Here is a 21,888-nt window from a genome sequence, read left to right as displayed (position 1 = left end):
GCTACCACTCTGTGAGTAAAGAAGTTCCCCCTCATGTTACCCCTAAACTTCTGTCCCTTAATTCTCAAGTCATGTCCTCTTGTTTGAATCTTCCCTACTCTCAATGGCTTATCCACGTCAACTCTGTCTATCCCTCTCATCATTTTAAAGACCTCTATCAAGTCCCCCCTTAACCTTCTGTGCTCCAAAGAATAAAGACCTTACTTGTTCAACCTTTCTCTGTAACTTAGTTGCTGAAACCCAGGCAACATTCTAGTAAATCTCCTCTGTACTCTCTCTATTTTGTTGACATCCTTCCTATAATTAGGCAACCAAATTTGTACATCATATTTCTGAATTGGCCTCACCAATGCCTCGTACATTTTTAACATTACCACCCTATCTACATGAGATTCCACCTTCAGGGAACTGTGCACAGTTATTCCTAGATCCCTCTGTTCAACTGCATTCCTCAACTCACTACCATTTATCATGTACGTCCTATTTTGATTTGTGTTGCCAAGATGTCCTGCCAAGATGCCGAGATGGTCATTAATGAAGATAAATCAGCAGATCAAGACACCTTGGAAGATCTCCGCTCATCATAAACTGGCCAATACATTTATACGCATCAATGGAGTGTATTGTCAAGAGACCTGCAAAGTTGCTGCAACGGAAAAGAAACTGCAATGTCATTAACGATTCGGTGTTGATTCATAATTAAGTCACTACCCTATTTTCGTGGCCTTCAAGATTTTTGAAATGCATGCCCCTGTGCGGAGGCTTGCCAGGGAAATCCCATGGTCCATGAAGGAGATATCTGATCCTTACAGAGGACCTGTTAATCTGAGAGCACGTCTTGCAAGAGTGGATAGTGAGAGATAAAATATATAGCCTAGTACAAGATGACGTGTTTGTAACCTTTCAAATCTCATCTTTCAACTTGGCACATGACAACACTTAAGACTTAACAAAATTCAAAGACTTCAGGTAACCAGACTTTCCAGTATGTTGCAGATGTGCTGATTAAAAGTCAAAGTGAAACTCTGACAGTATATCTAAATAGATTCCATCTAACCTGCAGGGTTGCCTGAGAAGTGAACCGTTTGGTTTCACTTCTGAAGAACTTGCTGCAGCAGGGAAAATAAATAAATGACAGGCAGCAAGAGAAGTTGGGGTGGTGAGCAGATGGGCAGGCAAGGTGGCACAGTGTTCTGAACATGCAAAAAGACAGATGAATGGCTGGTTTATCAGGCCAACAGTTGGGTTACGACAAAAGCTCATTCTCACTTGCTGGAAGTCAAATTGCAGGTCTTTTAAGTGATGGTAATTGAAGATGACGAGAGGGTGTAATATCTGAGAAAGTCGACCAGACGGCAAATTTCGAGCAGCATTAACAATTACCTGGACACACTGAAACAGGAAAATGCCCGCATTCATAGACATTGACCAAAACTGAACTCGGCACAAAGTTCCTAGCCTACAATAGCCAGTTTAAAATCTGAACTAATGCAGATATGCTCCCTCAACATAAATGCAACATTAAAAAAAAAATCCCTGCATTATGGACTTTTTCTTCATGAATCTCATAAATGTTCAAAACTGAATGATACTTTGAATGCACTGATCCCTTCCCCATTATCCTATTCATATTAACTGCTCACTTTTAACGTTTTTTTCCACGTCTAGAAACTTTGTGTATTTGATTATATAATCAAGTTGAATCTGTGTCATAACATTTTTACCAAGCTTTAATGCATGTCGATTGATGCCCTTATCTAATTGCTATATTTTTAAACTAATTGTAAAATAAATATGGTGATCGTGTAAATCCTTTAGTTCAGTGGAAAGTTTTTGTTATGTGCTATCCAGCCAGCAGAATCAAGCCATCCATAGTGTACAGATAGAGTGGGAAATTCTGCTGTTAGAGGAGAGGTTACAGGCATTTAAAGTCAGAGTGATACAGCACAGAAACAGACTCTTTGATCAAAATCGACCAAACAGACCATGGTGTCCCATTCAAACCAGTCCCATATCCCTCTAAATCTTTCCTATCCATGCATTGTTCCAGGTATCTTTTAAGTTTGAGATTTCCATTATTTATGGGGGTTGGTTTTCCAACTATGCCAATAAATGGTCTAGATACAATGTTCAAATTAAAACCCACCCCCCCCCCCCCCCACCCCCCACCTTGTTCTGGAGTCTCCCAGATGAATTAGCTCTGCCCGTAGGAATTAGTTAATTTGAAACGCCACAATTAGCTCAAATTTCTAAATCCAAAGTCCATATAATGAAAGCTTATGCAACTATGTTCACTGCTCAAGTCATTTGATAAATTTGCACACTGACCATGGCCAACTACATTTATTGTCAGCTGCAAGATCAAGATGAGATTTAACCACGACGGTGGATCTGCAGGGTGAAGCATTTCTTGACCCGAGTAATTCAATTCCAGACAAACATTCCATTAGCCTTATGCTTTTTGGAACACATCCACCTACAAAAGGCATCGTATAAAATGCTATTGGTACTCATAATTCGGCTCGACATTAATGTCCTTCTGATCCCAATAAAAAAAAAGTAACAAAGCCAATCTCTTCACTGATCTAATTTGACCATAAATAATCAAACAAACTGGAAATAGAATGGCCCGTCTCCAGATTAAATTACATTGAGAAGAGGTAGTTGAGGCAGGGTTTCTTACTCTATCTACACTGTGGATAGTTTGATTGTAATCATAACATTATAAAACATTTGTACAGGTACAAGGATAGGAAGTGTTTAAAGGGATTTGGGTCAGATGCAGGCAGGTGGTACTAGTGTAGATGGAGCATCTTGGTTGGCATGGACGAATTAAGCAGAAGGGTCTGTTTCCATGCTGTATGACTAAGTGTTCAGCAGAGAAATAGTAAGGTTCAAAAATGTTAATCTTGATGCTTGCAACTCCCAGAATTATTTTTCCATCAATCTTGAACGATTACACATGTACAATATTACTTCATTAACTAGCTTTCCTTTAAAATGTGCTTTTTATTTTTGTTTCTCATCATGACAATGTGAATTTCACTACCTTTTGGGTGAACAAATTGCTCCCGGATTTTCTGCATGTATCACCGACTGTAATTTATGGCCTTTAGATTTAGTCTGTTCTAAAAGTAAAAACATCTTGAAACATCTCTGTTATCAAACTCTTGATGTCCTGCTAAAATTCTAGCGGGTCACCTTGATGCAAGTGGCTGCATTCACAAAAGTGCTGGAGTAACTCAGCAGGCCAGGCAGCATCCCTGGAGAACATGGATAGGTGACGTTTGGGGGGGGGGGGGGGGGGGGGGCGGGAAAAGGGAAGGGATAGAAAGAAAGCTGGAAAAGGGGAGAGGTAGGACAAAGCTGGCAGGTAATAGGCTGACACAGGCGAGGGACGCTTTCATTGCCCCCTTGCTAATGTCAAAACAAAACGTAGCAGGACCATTTTTAAGTGCACTGCCTAGGCTCCCATTTCACATAATGGAAACATGTAACAGTAAAGGAACACATATTAAATTTATGGCCATTATCTCAATCAGACCAAATGCTCTGCCAACACCCAAGAATGGCATGGGGTGTTGGTGCCAAATGAAAATGTGCCCAACTAAGTGAATATTTGCAGGAAAGATTTGGAGAGGGAAAAGTTGGGAAAAGCAGGGGTGAGGTGCAAAATCAATTTTTTTTCAACAGGTGAAAATAGACTTTCAATAAAGCTCATATTGATATATAAATAGAAAAACACATAAAATTTTATTGCTAGCTTTCATGGAAGCTATGACAAATGTCTTAGGCATTCATCATTTATCAGCAGTAAATATACAAGTTTGGGTGGAACAGGTGTACATATACACATGAAGTGACAGGAATAAGCTGGCACAAGAAAACAAAGTCTCTGATATAGATTTTACCCTCAACATATTTAGTCATTAAATAACTTTCCAACCCAATGCATCCCTTCTAAAAAAAAACCCCCATGCTACCTTGCAGACTGAACCCAACCAAGTTTATCAAAAGCCTCAATTTAGCAGTACTGCAACCACAACTTTGCAAATCACCACCCAAAGTTACCTTATTCGGGTAATGTCAAGCTTTCTGGCCATTATAAGAGAAACAGCCTTCACATTCAGCATTCACCAGCATCCTTTACCAGGTTGGGGTTTTAGAAACTATGTTATAGTTAAAGAAAAAAACAGCAACCATCGTGTGAACTTCCTTCAAGTTAAACATACGGCTGCCAACTCTCATGCATTGAGCGTGAGAATCACGCATTACACTCGATTCTCATGCTCTCACGCTGATCACAGTATTCTCACGCTCAAACTCTTTTTTCAATTAAGAAAGTCATGAAAAATTCAATTAGCCAAAGGCTTCCACACTCCTCCGCACTCACCAATGAGAATAGCTTTCTGTCAGTGGGTTGCCTGAAAATAACGAACAATTTGATAGGCTTAAGCACATCGCACACTATTTAAAATGGGAAATTCTGCAGTGCTAATGATTCCATTTGACACTCAACTGCTGGAAATTCAAATTAATGCAAAAATTGTTTTAGAGGCGAGTAAAAACCATGAGGGAAATATACAAGGTGAATGCATAGCCTTTTTCCCAGGATATGTGATATAAGAACGAAAGGGCATTGGATTCAAGCAGGGCTGTCAAACTATCGACCCACAGGATGATTTGGGAAAAAAAGGAGTTTAGTTTAGAGTCTAAAGGTGAGACACACTCACACCTCCCGCCCTCACCCCCGAGGCACCGCTCACTACTCCCACCCTCACCTCCGACGGCTCTGTGTCCGTCAGCCCCTCTGTCCATACCCCATGGAGTTTTACCGGGCTGGGTGAATGGTGGCGTTATTGCCGCCTCCAGAGCCGCGGGGATGAATCTCGGGCTAAGGCTCCGCTCAGATGCCCGATCCCCAGGTCACTGACACTCACCTCCCCAGGACCCCAGCTGTACAGAGCACCTGGGCCGGCCCCATTCCCGGAGGGATAGAGACGCGGGGGGGGGGGGGGGGGCGGAAAGAGGGAAACGCTTCCCAGACACCGCCAAGTTGGGATGAAGGGCCTGTTTCCATGATGCAAGACTATGACACATTGTAGAAAGGGTGCAATTGCTCTGGAGAAGATCCAGGGTGATTTATGAGGATGTTGGCAGGGCTGGAATTTTTTTTCACTGAAGAAAGATTTGATAATTGGGATTGTATTCTCTGCAATGGGAAGGTGAAGAAATGATTTAGTCGAGGTGAATAATATTATGAGAATAGGACCCGTTTTACTTAACAAAAAGTGTAGGAAGGAATTGCTGGTTTAAACTGAAGATAGACACACAAAGCTGGAACAGCGGGACAGGCAGCATCTCTGGAAAAAAAGAATGGGTGATTCGGGTCAAGACTTTCAGACTGCAGAGGTCGAAAAACAGACATATAGATGTAAAACACAATGACTAGAGATGCGTGTTATCCAACTCGGGGCAGAAATCAGAATCATGTGTTCAACTTTACTGACATGACACCATAATATATATATATATATATAATACAAAAAAAATAATTTAATGGGGTGGCACAGCTGCCTTACAGCACCACAGACCCAGATTTGATCCTGATTATGGGTGCTGCCTGTACAGAATTTGTACATTCTTCCTATGACCACATGGGTTTTCTCCAGACATTCCGGTTTCTCCCACACCCGAAAGAAGTGCAGGTTTGTAGATTCATTGGCTTCTGTAAATTGTCCCTGGCGTGTAGGATTGAACTGGTGTATGGTAGATTGCTGGTCGGTGTGGACTTGGTGGGCCAAAGGGTCTGTTTCCATTTATATGTTTTACATATATCTTAATTTCATTGAACCATATACTTGGTTGAATATGTGGCACTATTTTTGTCTTGTTTCTATCGTCAAAGGGTAAGATAGATTAATTTGTTTGTGCAGAACACTGATGGAAGTCCGACTCCTCTTGCCTTTGTTTCTATGTTATATATATGTAATTTAGCCTAAACTTATTCATACCTAATCCAATTTAAAGCATAAATGTTGCATTCAAGTGTAAGTTAAAAGACTCGCTACAGTATGCACCAGATTGCACAATTTCAAGCTGAAAAAATGCAAAAGCTCCCTCTACACCCCCCTCCCACACTCTCCAACCTCCCCTCGGTCGCTACGCTCCCTCGGGCTTGATCGCTGCGCTTCATCGCAATTTCTCACTCTCAACTCTCACACAATGTTGGCAGCCCTGTAAACATGAAGTGCTGGAGTAGGTCAGGAGGTTAGGCAGGCAGGAGGTCAGGCAGCAACTATGGAAGCACTGTTTTGGGTTGGAAGGCAGTCTGAGGAAGAGTCCCGACCTGAAACATCACCCATCCATTCTCCGCACAGATGCTACCTGACTTGCTGAGTTACTCCAGCACTGAGTTTTCAGCATTTGTTGAAAGATTCCAGCATTTGCAGGTCCTTGCATCTTCTCAGACTTCCTTCATGATGGACAACCAAAATTGCGACATGACCTTCAATAAATCAAGGCACCAACCGGTTCACTATATCCAACGTGCTGGATGAACAAACACCGACACTGTCAATTTACAGCATCCTACATTTGGGTGGATTAATAGTCAGTTAAGTCAAACATAATGCCACTGCAAACATAGCATTAATGGAGAAAACCAATTAAAGTAAAATTGCAATTTGCTCTCGATCACTTTGGAAGTCAGATTGGCCTTTTATCTGACTTGCATTTTGGTGTTTGCTGCAACACCCCTTTTCCTGTCCATGAGGGCCTTAGTTTTGCTTCCTGTCCACTCATCTGGGCACGGTTCTTGTGCTTATTTTAATTAACTAAGCTCCAATAGAAAATGTATTAAAAGTGTGCATTAAAAGTGTGTTGACACCACCAACTCCTGCGCCTGCCAGATTATTAGAATTTTACTGTTACTTTTGCATAGATGTGGGGTAGCAAGTGAAAAGGCAGTTGCATATATTTACCAATGCAAATCCAGTGGAAAGTTATCCAAACGAGGTTTAAGCAAATAATGAGAAGCCCCATAACATGCAGCCTTGTACAAGTATGGTGGATTTGCAGAAAATGGCAAATAAACTGTCAATGCTCTTAGATACAAGATCAGCCATCACAAATCAGTAGACTGAGGATAGTGATAAAAATCAAGAGGGTATACAATTGGATAGAAATATTCGTATGGTAGAAAATTGAAATACAATGCGTTTTCACTGGAACAAGCGGAAAGAATATTTTGCAAAGGTACAATCCTACAGAGCGTGTAGGAATGAGGAGACCAAGGATTACATGTTCTAAAGTTTTGAAGCTGGCATAATAGACTGAGAAACTAATTAAGCACATTGAATCGTGGCCTTCATAAAGAGCTAGACAACAAAACTGAGTAAGTCATGTTAAAGATGTACAAAACGCCAATTCAGCAGTTCTGCATAAAATTCTGATCACCCCACCGAGGATATGAAGGTCTCGGAAAGTGTGTAAAGCCATAATATAATTATTATGCCACAAGATGGAAATTAGCCCATTGCTATGCCAGCTCTTTACCACAACAGCTTTCCACGCATCAGCTCTATTGTCCATAGTCTTGCAAATGTTTCCATTACTCTTTGAGGCCACAGTGGAACCCACCTCAACTGTAATAACAAGCAATGTATTCCAGATTCCCACCACATACTACATACAATGTCATGATTAAACTTCTTCCTTTTTTTACCCGTGGCCCCTTGTCCTTGGTCCACAGAAACAGCCTCCCATTATCTACATTGTCTAAACCCCTCATTGCCAAAGTAGTTTGTCAGATCTTCCCTTTGCCTTTTATCCAAAGAAAAAGTCACAGCCTCTCCAATCTATTCCTGTAGCTACAGCTTTTTACTATGGAAATCATTTCTCTAATCTATTCTGGACCCGAGCCAGTATCTTCACTGCCTTACTGTGAAGCATACCAATTTTCTTGATAGTACAATGAAGGTCAATCAGCTGTTTTACGTTCAGCGTGATATCCTTGCTTATATACTCGATATACTAGAATTTTGTATCCATTATCTGCTTCTTCTAATCTGCGCTGCCACTTTCAATGACTCGCACATCCATATCCTCAGCTCCCTCTGTTGCACCACTCCCCTTAGATAGCGTCTCTAAAGAATACTCCCTCTCTGTGTTTACTAACCAAATTTATAATTTCACATTTTTTTGCATGAAACTTCATCTGCCAAGTGTGCCCGCTTTACCAGGATATTTATATCCTGCTGCAATTCATCACTGTCCTTTTTGTAGTTCACAATATTGGTAAGTTCCTTGTCATCCTCAAATTTAGAAATTGTGACATCCTTCCAAGACTGTCATTAATATAGATCAAAAAGTTAAGGCCTCTGACACTGATCTCCGGCAAACATCACTGTTCTCAACCGTCCTCCAACCTAAAAAAAGAAACATTCGCCGAGAACCTCTTGACTGTTACAATGCCAACTTCACATCCATTCTCTCAAAATCTCTTTGCTGTTGTACTGTATCATATCAAAGCCCACTGGGACTCCATGTGCACCAAATCAACTACATTACCCTCATTAATTCCACTCATTATCGCAAAAAGTTAAAAAACTTTACAGAAATCGGCCTTAATATATCTGTGCCTTAATTAATCAATTTTCTTCCAGGGAACGATTAATCCTGTCCCGGATCTAAAAATTGTACGATAATAATAACATTTAAAAAATATTTGGACATGTATAGGGACAGGAGAGGTTGAGAGGGATATGGGTCAAACTCAGGCAAATGGGACCAGCTTAGAAGATTTCTTGGTCAACATGATGAGTTGGGCTGAAAGGCCTGTTTCCGTGCCGTATAACTATGACACTTCCACCACCAAGGTTAAACTGACTAGCTTATATATGCTCAGGGTTATCCTTACTCCCCTTTTGACCAAGAGTAATATTTGCCACTCTCCAGACCTCCAAGATCACATACATATCCTAAGACCACCAGAAGATTAGGCTCAGCACCTCCGCAATTTCTTCCCATTCTTCTCACAGAAAGAATCGCATCCTGTCTTGATTTATTAACCTGCTTTAAGTTCAGCCATCACTTTAAAAATTAATAGCATGGAAATATTTAAAAATATCAGATGAATCAATGATCTCCTCCACTATTCCTTTCTTTGTGTGTGAAGTATGCCAAGTATTCATTTAATCTCAACCTGTTCCACAGTGGCCATTTGCAAGTACCCATACGAGGCCCCGAAAGGCTCAATTTCTCCATGGACGATTCCTTTTATAATTTAGTTGCTTATAGAATAAGTTTGGATTCAAATTGGCTCTTTCCTCACATACCGTTGTAACTTATTTCAGAGCATTATTATCAGCACACAATTTTCTTATAAACCCGAAACGTCACCTATTTCTTTTCTCCATAGAGGCTGTCTGACCGCTGAGTTACTCCAGCTTTATGTTTATCTTGATCGGCAGTCCAATCCTTCACACTTTCTTATCGACAACCTGCATCAATAATCAACTAACCTTAACCTTGGTTTACGAAAGAAGATGCAGTGTTGAAGTAGCTCAGTGAGTCCGGCAGCATCTCAGAAGAACATGGATAAGTGGTACGGAGGGTCATGTTCTCTTGAGATGCTGCCAGACCCACTGAGCTACTTCAACACTGCATCTTCTTTTGTAAACCAACATTGCAGTTCCTTGTGCACGAAAGAACTGCAGATGCTGGTTTAAATTGAAGGTAGACACAAAATGCTTGAGTATCTCAGCGGGACAGGCAGCATCTCTGGAGAGGATTCGGGTCGAGACCCTTCTTCAGACTCCCTCCAGACATACATATCTGCTTTACCTTTCCATATCCATACAAATGTGGCACTGGCAGGCACCCAGATATTTGCACAGAATAGCTCTAGAGAGTATGTATAATAAGGGAAAAGGTTAGAGATTGTTCCTTTAAAACAGGGGAAGTTGAAAGATGCGAGAGAGATTTGCAAAATAACGAGGGTTTTGGACAAAGTCATTTGTGTGTCACTATGGAAGGGTTGCGATCCACAAGAAAAGCACAGTAGCTTGCAAAAACAATCAAGATAAAATAGAGTGGCCAACATGTCCCATCTATACCAGTTGTATGCAGTTTTGGTCCCCTAATTTGAGGAAGGACATTCTTGTTATTGAGGGAGTGCAGCGTATGTTTACAATGTTCATTCCCAGGATGGCGGGACTGTCATATGCTGAGAGAATAGTGCGGCTTAAGAATAAGGGGTAAATCATTTAGAACGGAGACGAGAAAACACTTTTTCTCAGAGTTGTGAGTCTGTGGAATTCCCTGCCTCAGAGGGCAGTGGAGGCCCGGTTCTCTAGATACTTTCAAGAGAGAGCTAGATAGGGCTCTTAAAGATAGTGGTGTCAGGGGATATGGGGAGAAGGCAGGAACGGAGTACTGATTGGGGATGATCAGCCATGATAACATTGGTGACTCGAAGGGCCGAATGGTCTACTCCTGCACCTATTGTCTATTGTCTATACCAGTCCCACTGGCCATATCCCTCTAATCACAGTCCTATCAATGTACCTGCCTAAATGTTTCCTAAACGTTGCAATAGTACCTGCCTCAATTACCTCCTCCGGCAGCTTGTTCCATACACCCACCACCCTTGGCGTGGAAAAGTAACCCCTCGGGTTCCTACTAATCTTTCCCCCATCATCTTAAACGTGTCCCCTGATTCTCGATTCCCCTGCTCTGGGCAAAAGACTGTTTGCGTCTACCTGATTTATTCCTCTCATTATTTTTTTACACCTCTATAATATAACCCATTCTCATGCTCTCCAAGGAATAAAGTCCTAGCCTACTCAACCTCTCCCAAAAGCTCAGGTCCTCCAGTCCTGGCAACATCCTTATAAATCTTCTCTGCCATGCACGAGCACACACTCGAGGCTTCGGCCGTGTGCCCTGTAGACGGTAACATCGGGAGCTGACATGGTTGGTGACTGACTCTGAACTCCAGCAACAGCAGCTTTGTCCGCCCCGAATCGTGGGGCTTGAGTCGGCTGGCGGGGGCTTCAACATCGGGAACCTCGATCCCCTCAATGCAGCAGATTGATTTTAAGCTGTGCCTGGCGCTGATTCAGCCCTTAGAAAGCATCTGATAAAGTCCGGATCACAAAACAGGGAGGGGTGGGGGGGGGGGGGGGGGGGGGAAAATGGTCTCAAAGCACGGGGGATGTCCCCCCCATCCCACCCCCCAGGATTTCTGCCCATGCAATGAACGATGTACCTTTACTCCTGGTTTGCTGTACAAACCACAAAATTGTAAATTCACACAGATCTATTTGGTATACCGACCGAACCCCTTACTTTGTTCCATGACTTTGCAAATTGTGTTTACTGACTACATTACAATATGAGGAACAAGAAATAAATATGTGGCAAAGAGAGAGAAGTGGAAATGTGGTACATAAGCACACAATATTCTTATTATTTATCATGCAAATAGGTACACAAGAGCAGTCCACTGGAGTGGAAAAGGAATTGAGATTATTAAAATTACATTTGCAGAGGGTAGCCTTTGTGAACCACAATGAATATTACGTGTAAAATTAAAAGTCAATTAAATCTTGCAGTTGGATGATAACATTAGTTTGTTTACCTTAACTTTGTGTTCTCTGGTATGCTGTTAATTCCCCCAAATCTTCTAATGTTTACAATCTGGAACATGGCTACACGGCAAGAGTTCCTGCTTCCTATTTCCTCCAATGAACATGTGAAAACTTCCATTACAACTGTTTTTTATTTTTAAACACTGCTTGACTTCAAGATGTGAATAAATTCATTTCTGTTTCTGAAACAATGCTTTAAGTGGTTAAGTGATCATTGTGTTTGAGTATGAATTTGATTACAGAAGCAACATGAAGACGCTTAGTACTCACAAAGGAATTTAAAACCTTGCTATGAATTTCCAGTCTATTAGCAGTTCCTTAGGATGGGCAGAGATAAAAGGAACTGCAGATGTTGCAATATTAAGCAAAGCACAAAGTGCTTGAGGAACTTAATGGGCCAGGCAGCATCTATGGAGGGAATAGACAATGTGATGATTCAGGTCAGGACCTCAAGATTGTCCTTTTGGGGAGGGAAGATTCAACATTTATATGCAGAAACATGGCTATTAACAGGGAAATTATTTGGGAGGGATGCCGGAAGTGTCCATACACGTAGAGGTTTTCTTTCACTGGTTTGACTACATCTGTTGTCCAAACTCAAAAAAGTACAACTAGTTGAACAATATGTTGGAAGTTGCAAACGGTTTGCTGAATACTTAAATAAATAAATAAATAGGCTGCATTTAAGAGAAGTTACCTCAAAATAATGTTCAGCTTCCTTAAGCCTTTCATGGGTTACAATTAATCACTCATTTCAATACTATTAGTCAATCTGATGCACTTCTGGACAACATGAAAAAAGGGTACTCAGCAAGTGAGGTAAGGTTAGAAGCCAAAGGAACAGAATACAGACACTTTTTGATCAACACTTAATATAATAAATTCTTGAGTCAGAGCCATCCCAGACAGAAGAATGTAATTACAGTGCAACAAATTCACACAAGCCGTTCCCTTGTACAGGTGGATCTGATTTACTTTAAACACAAGGACAGGGAATTTTAAGATTTAGTATATTAATTAATTTTATTATTTCCTCCAGTGTTTTGGTTTAAGTATTGATAGAGGCAGATTTTCTTGCCGTGTCCTGTATAGGCCCACATTTGTCACGGTTTAGGTACAATTAACGTTCTTTGATCATCAGCATAACGTATACCAAGAACAATTCAAATTTGATACCATTATTGTCACTATCTTCCCAAAAACCTTTATACCTTTTCTTCCATTATACGACAGTCACCATATTTCTGTTTCATCTTCAATGTGCTCTCAATTTATTAAGGTGGCAACACAAACAACTGACTTCTTTCAAATTCTTAAACCAGGTAGTGGAAATCTTCCATACAAAGAAGCTTCAGAGAGAATATATTGAGGATTGTACACATAAAAAGGATGGCACTTATTTGACCCCCCCCCCCCCCCCCCCCCCCCCCCCCCCCCGTATAAAACCAATACCGTTGTCTCCACATAAAAGCACAATTAAAAAAACGTAATATCATTTTCCGCCAGCTAAGAGATTTCAAGAAAGCTCCACATCAAATTCTCTCAACCAAGCAAGCAAATTTCAAACAGAAGTTACACTTATTTTGTCTTAACCACAGATGCATAGTTCCAAACATTAACTTGGTTTCAATACTTATAAACTGACACAAAACAAATTATTCTGGTCATCTTTCCCCTCCAAGCACCTCAACATGATGTTCATATGAAGCCCCAAGCCTCCGTACTAAAATGTTCAACCTCAGAGGACCACATCTTGTCCAGAAGACAACACCACCTTCTCACTATTCTGAAGGATCTCAATCCAAAACATCACTTGGCCATTCTTTCCCCTGATGCTGCCTAACTCTTCCAGCACTTTGTGGTTTACTAAAGATTCCAGCGTCTGCAGTCTCTTGCGACTCCGGCAACATTTTTTGCTGGGATAGCACAAATATTCAAGAGCGCACATAATAAAAGACGTGCAGGTTTGCAGGCTTATTGGCTTCTGTAAATTGCCTCCAGTGTGTAGGGCATTGAACTATTGTACGGGCTATTGATGGTTAGTGTGGACCTGGTGGGCCGAAGGGCCCTTTTCCACATTATCTCCAACCTAAACAGTACATCAAGTATCTATTTAGTATTTGCAGTATTTTAACTTTAAAGCATTTATCACTCTGCATATATCAATAATGACTAGTGAAGGTTAAGCAAAAACTAGGATAAACCCGTTTAACAAGCCTTTAAAGTAGTTACTATCATGATTCAAGATATAAAGATATCAGAGCAAAAATGTACTAAGACTTGTGTTTACACATTATAGATGCAATGATGTTTAACTTAAAGTCAATCAGTTGTGTTTTTTTTGTTTTGGGTCTCAAAATATTAATTGTTTCAATGATGCTTTAAGTATCACATGTGCAAATGCAGAGTTAAATTCTTTAGGTACAACATTAAAGTAATAATAGTCCGGCTAGGGCAAGAGACGAGGGCAAGGCAAGGATCGAGCAACTGTCCATATGGTGCCAGCGCAATAACCTGGCTCTCAACACCAGCAAAACCAAGGAACTGATTGTGGACTTTGGAAGGAGTAGGAGGGGGACCCACAGCCCCATTTATATCAATGGGTTGATGGTTGAAAGGGTCAAGAACTTCAAATTCCTGGGCGTGTACATCTCTGAAGATCTTTCCTGGTCCGAGAACACTAACGCAATTATCAAAAAAGCTCATCAGCGCCTCTACTTCCTGAGAAGATTACGGAGAGTCGGATTGTCAAGGAAGACTCTCTAACTTCTACAGGTGCACAGTCGAGAGCATGCTGACCGGTTGCATCGTGACTTGGTTCGGCAATTTGAGTGCCCTGGAGAGGAAAAGACTACAAAAAGTAGTAAACACTGCCCAGTCCATCATCGGCTCTGACCTTCCTTCCATCGAAGGGATTTATCGCAGTCACTGCCTCAAAAAGGCTGGCAGTACAGGTGCACAACCTTTTATCCGAAAGCCTTGGGACCAGACACTTGTCGGATTTCAGACATTTTCGGATTTCCGAATGGAAGATTTTTAGCGTAGATTAGGAAGGTAGCGCGGGCGGCTTGAAAAGTCTGGAGCTGCGGCCTCCTCCCCGGAGACCGGGGAATCATTGTAAATCATTGCTTAAATGTTAGTCAGTTAGTTTGGAGGGATTTTATGTGGTGGTGGTGGTGGGGGGTGGTAATGGGAGGGGGGGTAAAGGGGGAGGGGGGTAAAGGGGGAGGGGGAAACTTTGAAACTTTGATTCTTAGTCCCCTACCTGGTCGGCGACTCCCAACATCGCGGAGCTGGGGGCTCCGTCCGGCCGCGGGCGGCGCCAGTTGGAGCTCCGACCCCGGCCACTCTTCCCCTGGCTGCGGGGCGCCCCAAATCCAGCGCCGCCCGCGGCCGGACGCCCGCAGTCCCAGCTCCGCGAATTTTAGGCGTTCGCGGCCACACAGCTTACCGCACGGCGACTCGGTAAGGCATTGCCCGCTCCCCGCTGGTATTCCAGCGCTGCGACGCCGCCGACTCCCAACATTCGCGGAGCTGGGGCTGCAGGCGTCCGGCCGCGGGGCGCTGGATTTGGAGCGCCTCGCAGCCAGGGGTAGAGTTGCCGGGGTCGGAGCTACAACCGGCGCCGCCCGCGGCCGGACGCCCGCAGCCCCCAGCTGGGAGTTGGCGGCCACAGCGCTGCGGAGCTTACTGCACGGCGACCCGGTAAGGCATTGACCGCTCCCCGCCTCTCTGACCAGGTAGGGGACTAAGAATTAAAGTTTACCCCTTCACCCCCCCCCTTCACATAAAAGCCCTCCAAACTAACTGACTAACATTTAAGCAATGATTTACAGATGTTTAAGTGTCTCCCCGGTCTCCGGGGATGAGGCAGCCGCTACAGTAGTACAGACCTGGGTTGACCGTGGGTCGTTTCGGGTCAAGTTTGGCGCCAAACACGAGCTTTGGTGTGCAGACGACAAATGGCCGGTTTTCGGAGTTTTTCGGTTTCCGGATCACCGGATAAAAGGTTGTGCACCTGTATCATCAAAGACCCACGCCATCCTGGCCACACACTCATCTCCCTGCTACCTTCAGGTAGAAGGTACAGGAGCCTGAAGTCTGCAACAACCAGGTTCAGGAATAGCTACTTCCCCATAGCCATCAGGCTATTAAACCTGGCTCGGACAAAACTCTGATTATTAATAACCACTTTCTGTTATTTGCACTTTACCAGTTTATTTATTCATGTGTGTATATATTTATATCATGGTATATGGACACATTTATCTGTTTTGTAGTAAATGCCTTCTATTTTTTCTGTGTGCTTAAGCAAAGCAAGAATTTCATTGTCCTATACAGGGACACATGACAATAAACTCACTTGAACTTGGATCTCATTGCACTTGTCGGACGACAACTATGCAGAATAAGTCTTTCTAGGAAGAGATGTGGCTGGGGAATTTTCCATTGATTCACTAACATTCCTCCGAAGAAGTGAAGAATTTAGCAGAGAAACCTGCTCAGCGAATATTCAAAATAATATTGACTAACAGATAAAAAGCTTGTAAGTAGACCGAAATTAGGGAAGCTTTTCGTCCAAGTCATTACTCAAAATATGCACTACATACTTGTAAAATATTTTATGGAAAAATGTAACACACCCTTTGATCACTCTTCTCTAGTCCAATTAATGGGAAGAACATTCAGTAGTCTTGATAACAGAAGGAAGAAGCTGTTCCTGAATTTACTGGGTCGCACCCGTCCCGACGTCCCGTGGACATTTCGCCCACACGTGCCATCAGCCCTCAGGGACTGCCCATACGTCTTCCTGCGCCGTGATGACCACCGGACGCCACTCCAGAGGCCGTACGAGGGCCCGTTCCGGGTGCTAGAACACGGGCAGTCGACTTTTGTCCTGGACATGTGGGGCCGGCCGGAGGCAGTGTCGATTGACCGTTTGAAGCCGGCACACCTGGACATTGACCAGCCGGTGCTGGTTGCCCAACCTTGGCCTTGAGGGTGCCCCCCTCCGCCTGTCACTCCACCTGTCCTCCTGCCGGTCCCTCGACCTGTCCCTCTACCTATTCCTCCGCAAACCCCACGATCGGCTGACTTCCGCACGCGGGCCAGCCGGGTCGTGCGCCCGCCGGTGCGTTTCGTGCCTTTGGTTCTGGGGGGGGGGGGGGTCCTTTGGCGGCTCTCAAGGGTCGTGCCATCATACTGTCGAACCCCTCGGCACAGGAGTGGTTCAGTCCGGAGGCGGCCCTTAGCCAGAGGGTTTAAAGGCAGGGGTTTGGGTGCCATCTTGCTCTCGTTTGGTCTTCCCCACAACCGGGAGAAACATAATAAAAGGTACCTCTCAAAACACTGGACTTCGTGCTTCCTTTTGAGACCCACGCAGTACACCCTTGTCTTTTCAAAAAGCGAATATTTGACATTCTCGATTGAAGAGTGATTATTGGTCATGCGGTTATTTCTAGACAACAGGAAATTCAATCTCAATGTGTGTCAGCTGTTTAAAAGTACACGGGTCAGAGCCGATAATGTGGTACACCTGCTTTGCTGCCAAGTTCTCCTTATTATGTTGATACCGAAACCACATGAGAACAAAGGCAGGCTTGCAAAATACATAAAGGTCACTTTCATAAAGGCAATTTTTAGCACAGCAAATTAACTCTGTAATGACTTGAAGGTGTGCTGAAAATGGGAAATAAGGAATTATCAGTGTAAATCTTGGTTAGTCCGACAATATGATTTAAATTTTAAACATTTCAAATACCAGAATTAATTATCCATCCTTGCTTGAGAAAGACATTTGAAAAAGCAAGTTTTTTTTTGAAGGCGGCACAGTGGCCCAACTGGAAGAGCCACTGCTTTACAGCTCCAAAGACCCAGGTTCGATCCTAACCTCAGGTGCCGTGTGGAGTTTGCACATTCTCCCTGTGACTGCGTGACTTTTCTCTGGGTGCTCCAGTTTCCTCCCACATCCCCAAGATATGTGGGTTTGTAGGTTAATTGGCCTCGAAAATAGCCCGAATGTGTCAAGAGTGGATGAGAAAGTGGGATAACATGGAACCAGTGTCGGGGTGTGCTCGGTGGGCTGTAGAGCCTGATTCCATGCTGCATTTCACCAAGCTAAACTGAGATGGTATTTTAGTATCCGCCACAGCAGCGTACCAGATTAGATGAGGGCAGTTTTCCTTACCCAGACTATCCAGTAATTCTGTTACTGAGGCTAGCTACAAATCTAATTTCATTTAACTGCTGAATTTGGATTCCATAAAACAGCAGGCTAGGATTTGAGCTTCTCTCTCTGGATCTACTGTCCCCAACGTTGGCTGCTATTCCTGTAGCTTAAACACTCCACTGCCAAACTCTTTTCTTCACTCAGTGGCTGCTCAGTCGTAAATCAAAAAAAAAAACTATTGGTTGATGTAACACTCCTTTACACTCCTGGCAAATACGTCATTCATGGATTATTACAACTTCAACATATTCCCTTCCCCCCCCCCCCTCTCTTTGCCACCTTCCTTCTCCCTAATTATTTTACCAGTTTACTAGTTCTCCACATTGTTTCTCTTGGGATCATACCTTCCCAGGCCAATAGATCTACCACACAGCACCCTGCCCAAGATCTTTGTGACTGGCCATGATTGGGCATGGTCTTTTCTGACCTCAGGCTAGTCACCTCCCCCCACCCCCTACTTTCAGTCTGAAGAAGGGTCTAGACCTGAAACGACATCCATCCTCTTTCTCCAGAAATGCTGCTTGTCCCCCGTTGAGTTACTCTTAACACTCTGTATCTATCATATGTCATTCAACTTGTTATCCCCAAATTATTTAAACAACTAAGCTTCAAACTGCATAGTCTCTCCAAATATGGCCGTTAAGTAGAATCATCTTTATTTTCGAGCAGAGCAGGATCTATGTTCATTAATGAAGTTTGATGCAGACTTGTTTTATTAACCGAGTTAACAGACCAACATAGAAAACATATTAGCTGCAAAATATTCGAGTTAACTGTAATTCTGCAATCTTGCGTTTTAATTATTAGTAAATCTAATGCCCCTGTCCCACTTAGGAAACCTGAACGGAAACCTCTGGAGACTTTGCGCCTCACCCAAGGTTTCCGTGTGGTTCCCGGAGGTTGCAGGTGGTTGCCAGAGGTTGCAGGAAGTGGAAGCAGGTAGGGAGACTGACAAAAACCTCCGGGAACCTGTGGGAACCGCTCGGAAACCTTGGGTGGGACGCAAAGTCTCCAGAGGTTTCCGTTCAGGTTTCCTAAGTGGGACAGGGGCATAAGACAGAGACAAATATTGAAAATTGTTTCCCAGCACTATATGATAAAGTATTGAGTTCATGTCCACACTAAGAATCTTATGGCACAAAGGAAAGCCATTCAGTGACAAGAAGCTAACCATCCAACCATGCTGAATACTCTACCACAGGTTACAGGACTACTGAACTGCATGACCAAGTATTATTACGCAAGTGTGGCGAAGGATTTTGTCTCTAAACTCAAAATGTTACAGCACATTATAGTAACAAAAGTGGCCATTTTGCTGAAATGATTCTGAAAGCGGAATTCTGCCACTCTTTATCATTGTGTCAAAATGGCAATGATTTCATGCACATTCTCTTCCAAAGCCAAGTAATGCCAAGTCAAAGGGACTACACAACTTCCTTCACTAGTAAGCCGAATCAGCACACAAATATGTCACACCAGCCCATGATGTTTTGATTCTAGTGTTACAGAATGTTAGTGCATGTTGTTAATTTGAGTCGAATGACTAATATATGCTATTAATTCAAACATGAACTAAAAGCACTCCCAAGGCAAACCAAAAATAAAAATTAAACTCAACCACCACTTATATTGTAGCGATTTAAAAATTTTTATCCAACATCTCCCTGTGCTGAGATTCACCTCTCATTTGGCCACATTAATTTGATAATTAGGTTATCAAATTAAAATCAGGAACCGATTCAAGATTATGCTAAAGAACTTTACACAATAAAATCATAATTGGACTTACACTTTGGGTCAAGCGGCGGCATCTATAGTTGGAAATGCTCAATTGTTCAGGTCATTGATAGATGCTACGTGGGCTGTTGAGCACATCCAACGGACAATTTTATTTTGGATTCAAGCATCTGCCGTTTTTGTTTTTGAACATCAGGGAATATTCTCTCAAAACAGGAAATTTTCATTGCATCTGGACTTCATTCGATTCAAGCTACTGGTGATCAAATAGCACTTTGAAAACACTGCATTATATTTGTTATGTTCAACACTACTTGAAATGGTAGCCCAACCTATCGCTTGATATGCAGTACATATAATAACGACTCCATCAATCTCATTGCCAAGTCACATTTTTAACAGCTGACTGATTAAAAGAAAAGCTTGATCGATATGCAATTTACACTATAGCACATTAAAAACTCATCTCTCTGCAGCCGGGAGCATGAGTTTTTTTTTTAAGCTATGTAACAATCATTTGGATAAAGCTAGGCAGATGAGATCATCAGGCAAAGCTTTGCTGATAGGCCAAATATTATCTACCACCCTCCAAGCTTCCATGGCTGAAAACTTCAACTTTTCATAATAGATCAAAAGAACCCAAAAGGCACTTGGCTAGAAATTGCAGCTTAAATCAGCTGCATTTCTGTCAATTATTTTTCATTTGTGATCATTTTTATTTATTTTATTTTTTTTACACATACTAGTTTTATCACACCTAACATCAGAACTTTACTGACAGATGTTGACAGACCAAACTGTGGTTTCTCAGTAACATTTGATTGATCAAAATACTGGTTCTGATGAAATATCCACAACTGAAACAGGAATTCTGCATCCACTGATCATGCTGCCTGGCCAGGTACTTCCAACAACTTCAGTTTTTATTTCCAGTATTTGCAGTTTATGAATTGTGGCTAAAATATATAGCAGCAGATATATGATTTTCTAAAGATACCTTCCCAGATATTGGTCAAATTCTGATTTTAAAAATTGAAATTCATACTAGGATTTATAAACATCTGTGGCTAGACTGCAACTTGCTGCATGGGAATCTAGGAGAGTGCCTTCCAGAACCTCAGGATCGTGTGCATTTTTACATGAATTAAGAACATGTTTGCCACTCAGGAAGATGGCCAATAGCGCATTATTGTCACATATACAAACACAGTGATTTTTTTCCAATGCGGTAAGCACAATCCCTGATTAGCAAAGTCTACCGAAATAGTCCACTACGACCAAATGCAAGAAGCGCCAAGTCCAGTGCGCACTCTAGGTATTATCAGCGGCACCCGATTCGGGTGATCCCAGGCTGCTGTGGGGCCTCCAGCCGTCGCCTCCTTGGATGTCTGGGTCATCCAGCAAACTGACGTCGCTCTCCTCACCTCGTGCCTCGGGGGCGACTCTCACTGCCGACCTTGAGGGCGCGGAAGGCCAGACCCTGGTACACTGGCCTTGCTTCTTGCATCCATCATTGCCGCTCCCTTCTCTCTGGTCTGCGGAGGACAAGCAGGGGCTGGCTTGGTGGCTTCCACCCCCAGGTTGCTAATGACTGCTGCTCAAGGTATTGGGACATTTCTCTCACCATCCCTTTGTTTTATTTCTAATTTAAGAGCAGTACATTAGTATATTACAACATCTAACCTTTGGAATGAGAGGAAGCTGTAGAGTGGGTCGGGAGGGGCGGGCAGTACAAGTATGTTTGACATATCTAAACATGGAAATTTAAGTAATTGAAATATCTAACATGCAACAGTAACACTGATAAACACGATATTTATTCTGCACTAATGTCCTATTAAACAGAAAGAATAGAAAGCAGTAGCTGGAAGAACTTTGGGTATTAATTAGATCTCCTCACTAGTGCCCCCAACTGCTGGACAGATACATCAACTGCTGAGCCTCAAATATACCTTTGCATTTAATAAAAGGAAGAGCTCCCAACTGAAGTGAGAATGACTCAAAAGATACACTGGTTTCCTAGTATGTTCCATTAATTCTCTCGACATATTAAACAGGCAACTGCAGTCATCAACTCAAGATAAAATTCACATCTAAGTGATAATTGTGAAAGCATCCTGAATGCATCTCTAAAATTGACTTTCTTTGTCCAGGATCCCAATCACTCTTTTCAGACGAAGTAGTAACTCAATTATTTCCATTTCAATTTAATGCAAAATATTTTGTGCTCAAACTGTTTTCTTACAATGAAGAGAACAAAAGATTGAG

At 42.5% G+C, this 21,888-nt stretch overlaps 1 protein-coding gene across 4 annotated transcripts in view; it reads right to left on the bottom strand.

The window, feature by feature from the left end:
- Positions 1-21,888, bottom strand: part of ubtd1b (ubiquitin domain containing 1b) — a 62,111-nt gene that overhangs the window by 16,599 nt on the left and 23,624 nt on the right. The window contains exon 1 of one of the 4 annotated variants that reach the window (XM_055647082.1): positions 19,673-19,945. The exons of the other annotated variants lie outside the window; for them this stretch is intronic. Coding sequence (XP_055503057.1) covers positions 19,673-19,694 — 22 coding nt within the window. The 5' untranslated portion in view covers positions 19,695-19,945. Of the gene's footprint in view, positions 1-19,672; positions 19,946-21,888 lie in introns of those variants that run through there. 4 annotated transcript variants of the gene reach the window in all.

The sequence above is a fragment of the Leucoraja erinacea genome, chromosome 15, assembly GCF_028641065.1.
Source record: "Leucoraja erinacea ecotype New England chromosome 15, Leri_hhj_1, whole genome shotgun sequence".
Classification (NCBI taxonomy): domain Eukaryota; kingdom Metazoa; phylum Chordata; class Chondrichthyes; order Rajiformes; family Rajidae; genus Leucoraja; species Leucoraja erinaceus.
Note: the sequence above shows the minus strand (reverse complement) of the source record. Positions and strands in the feature narration are given on the sequence as shown.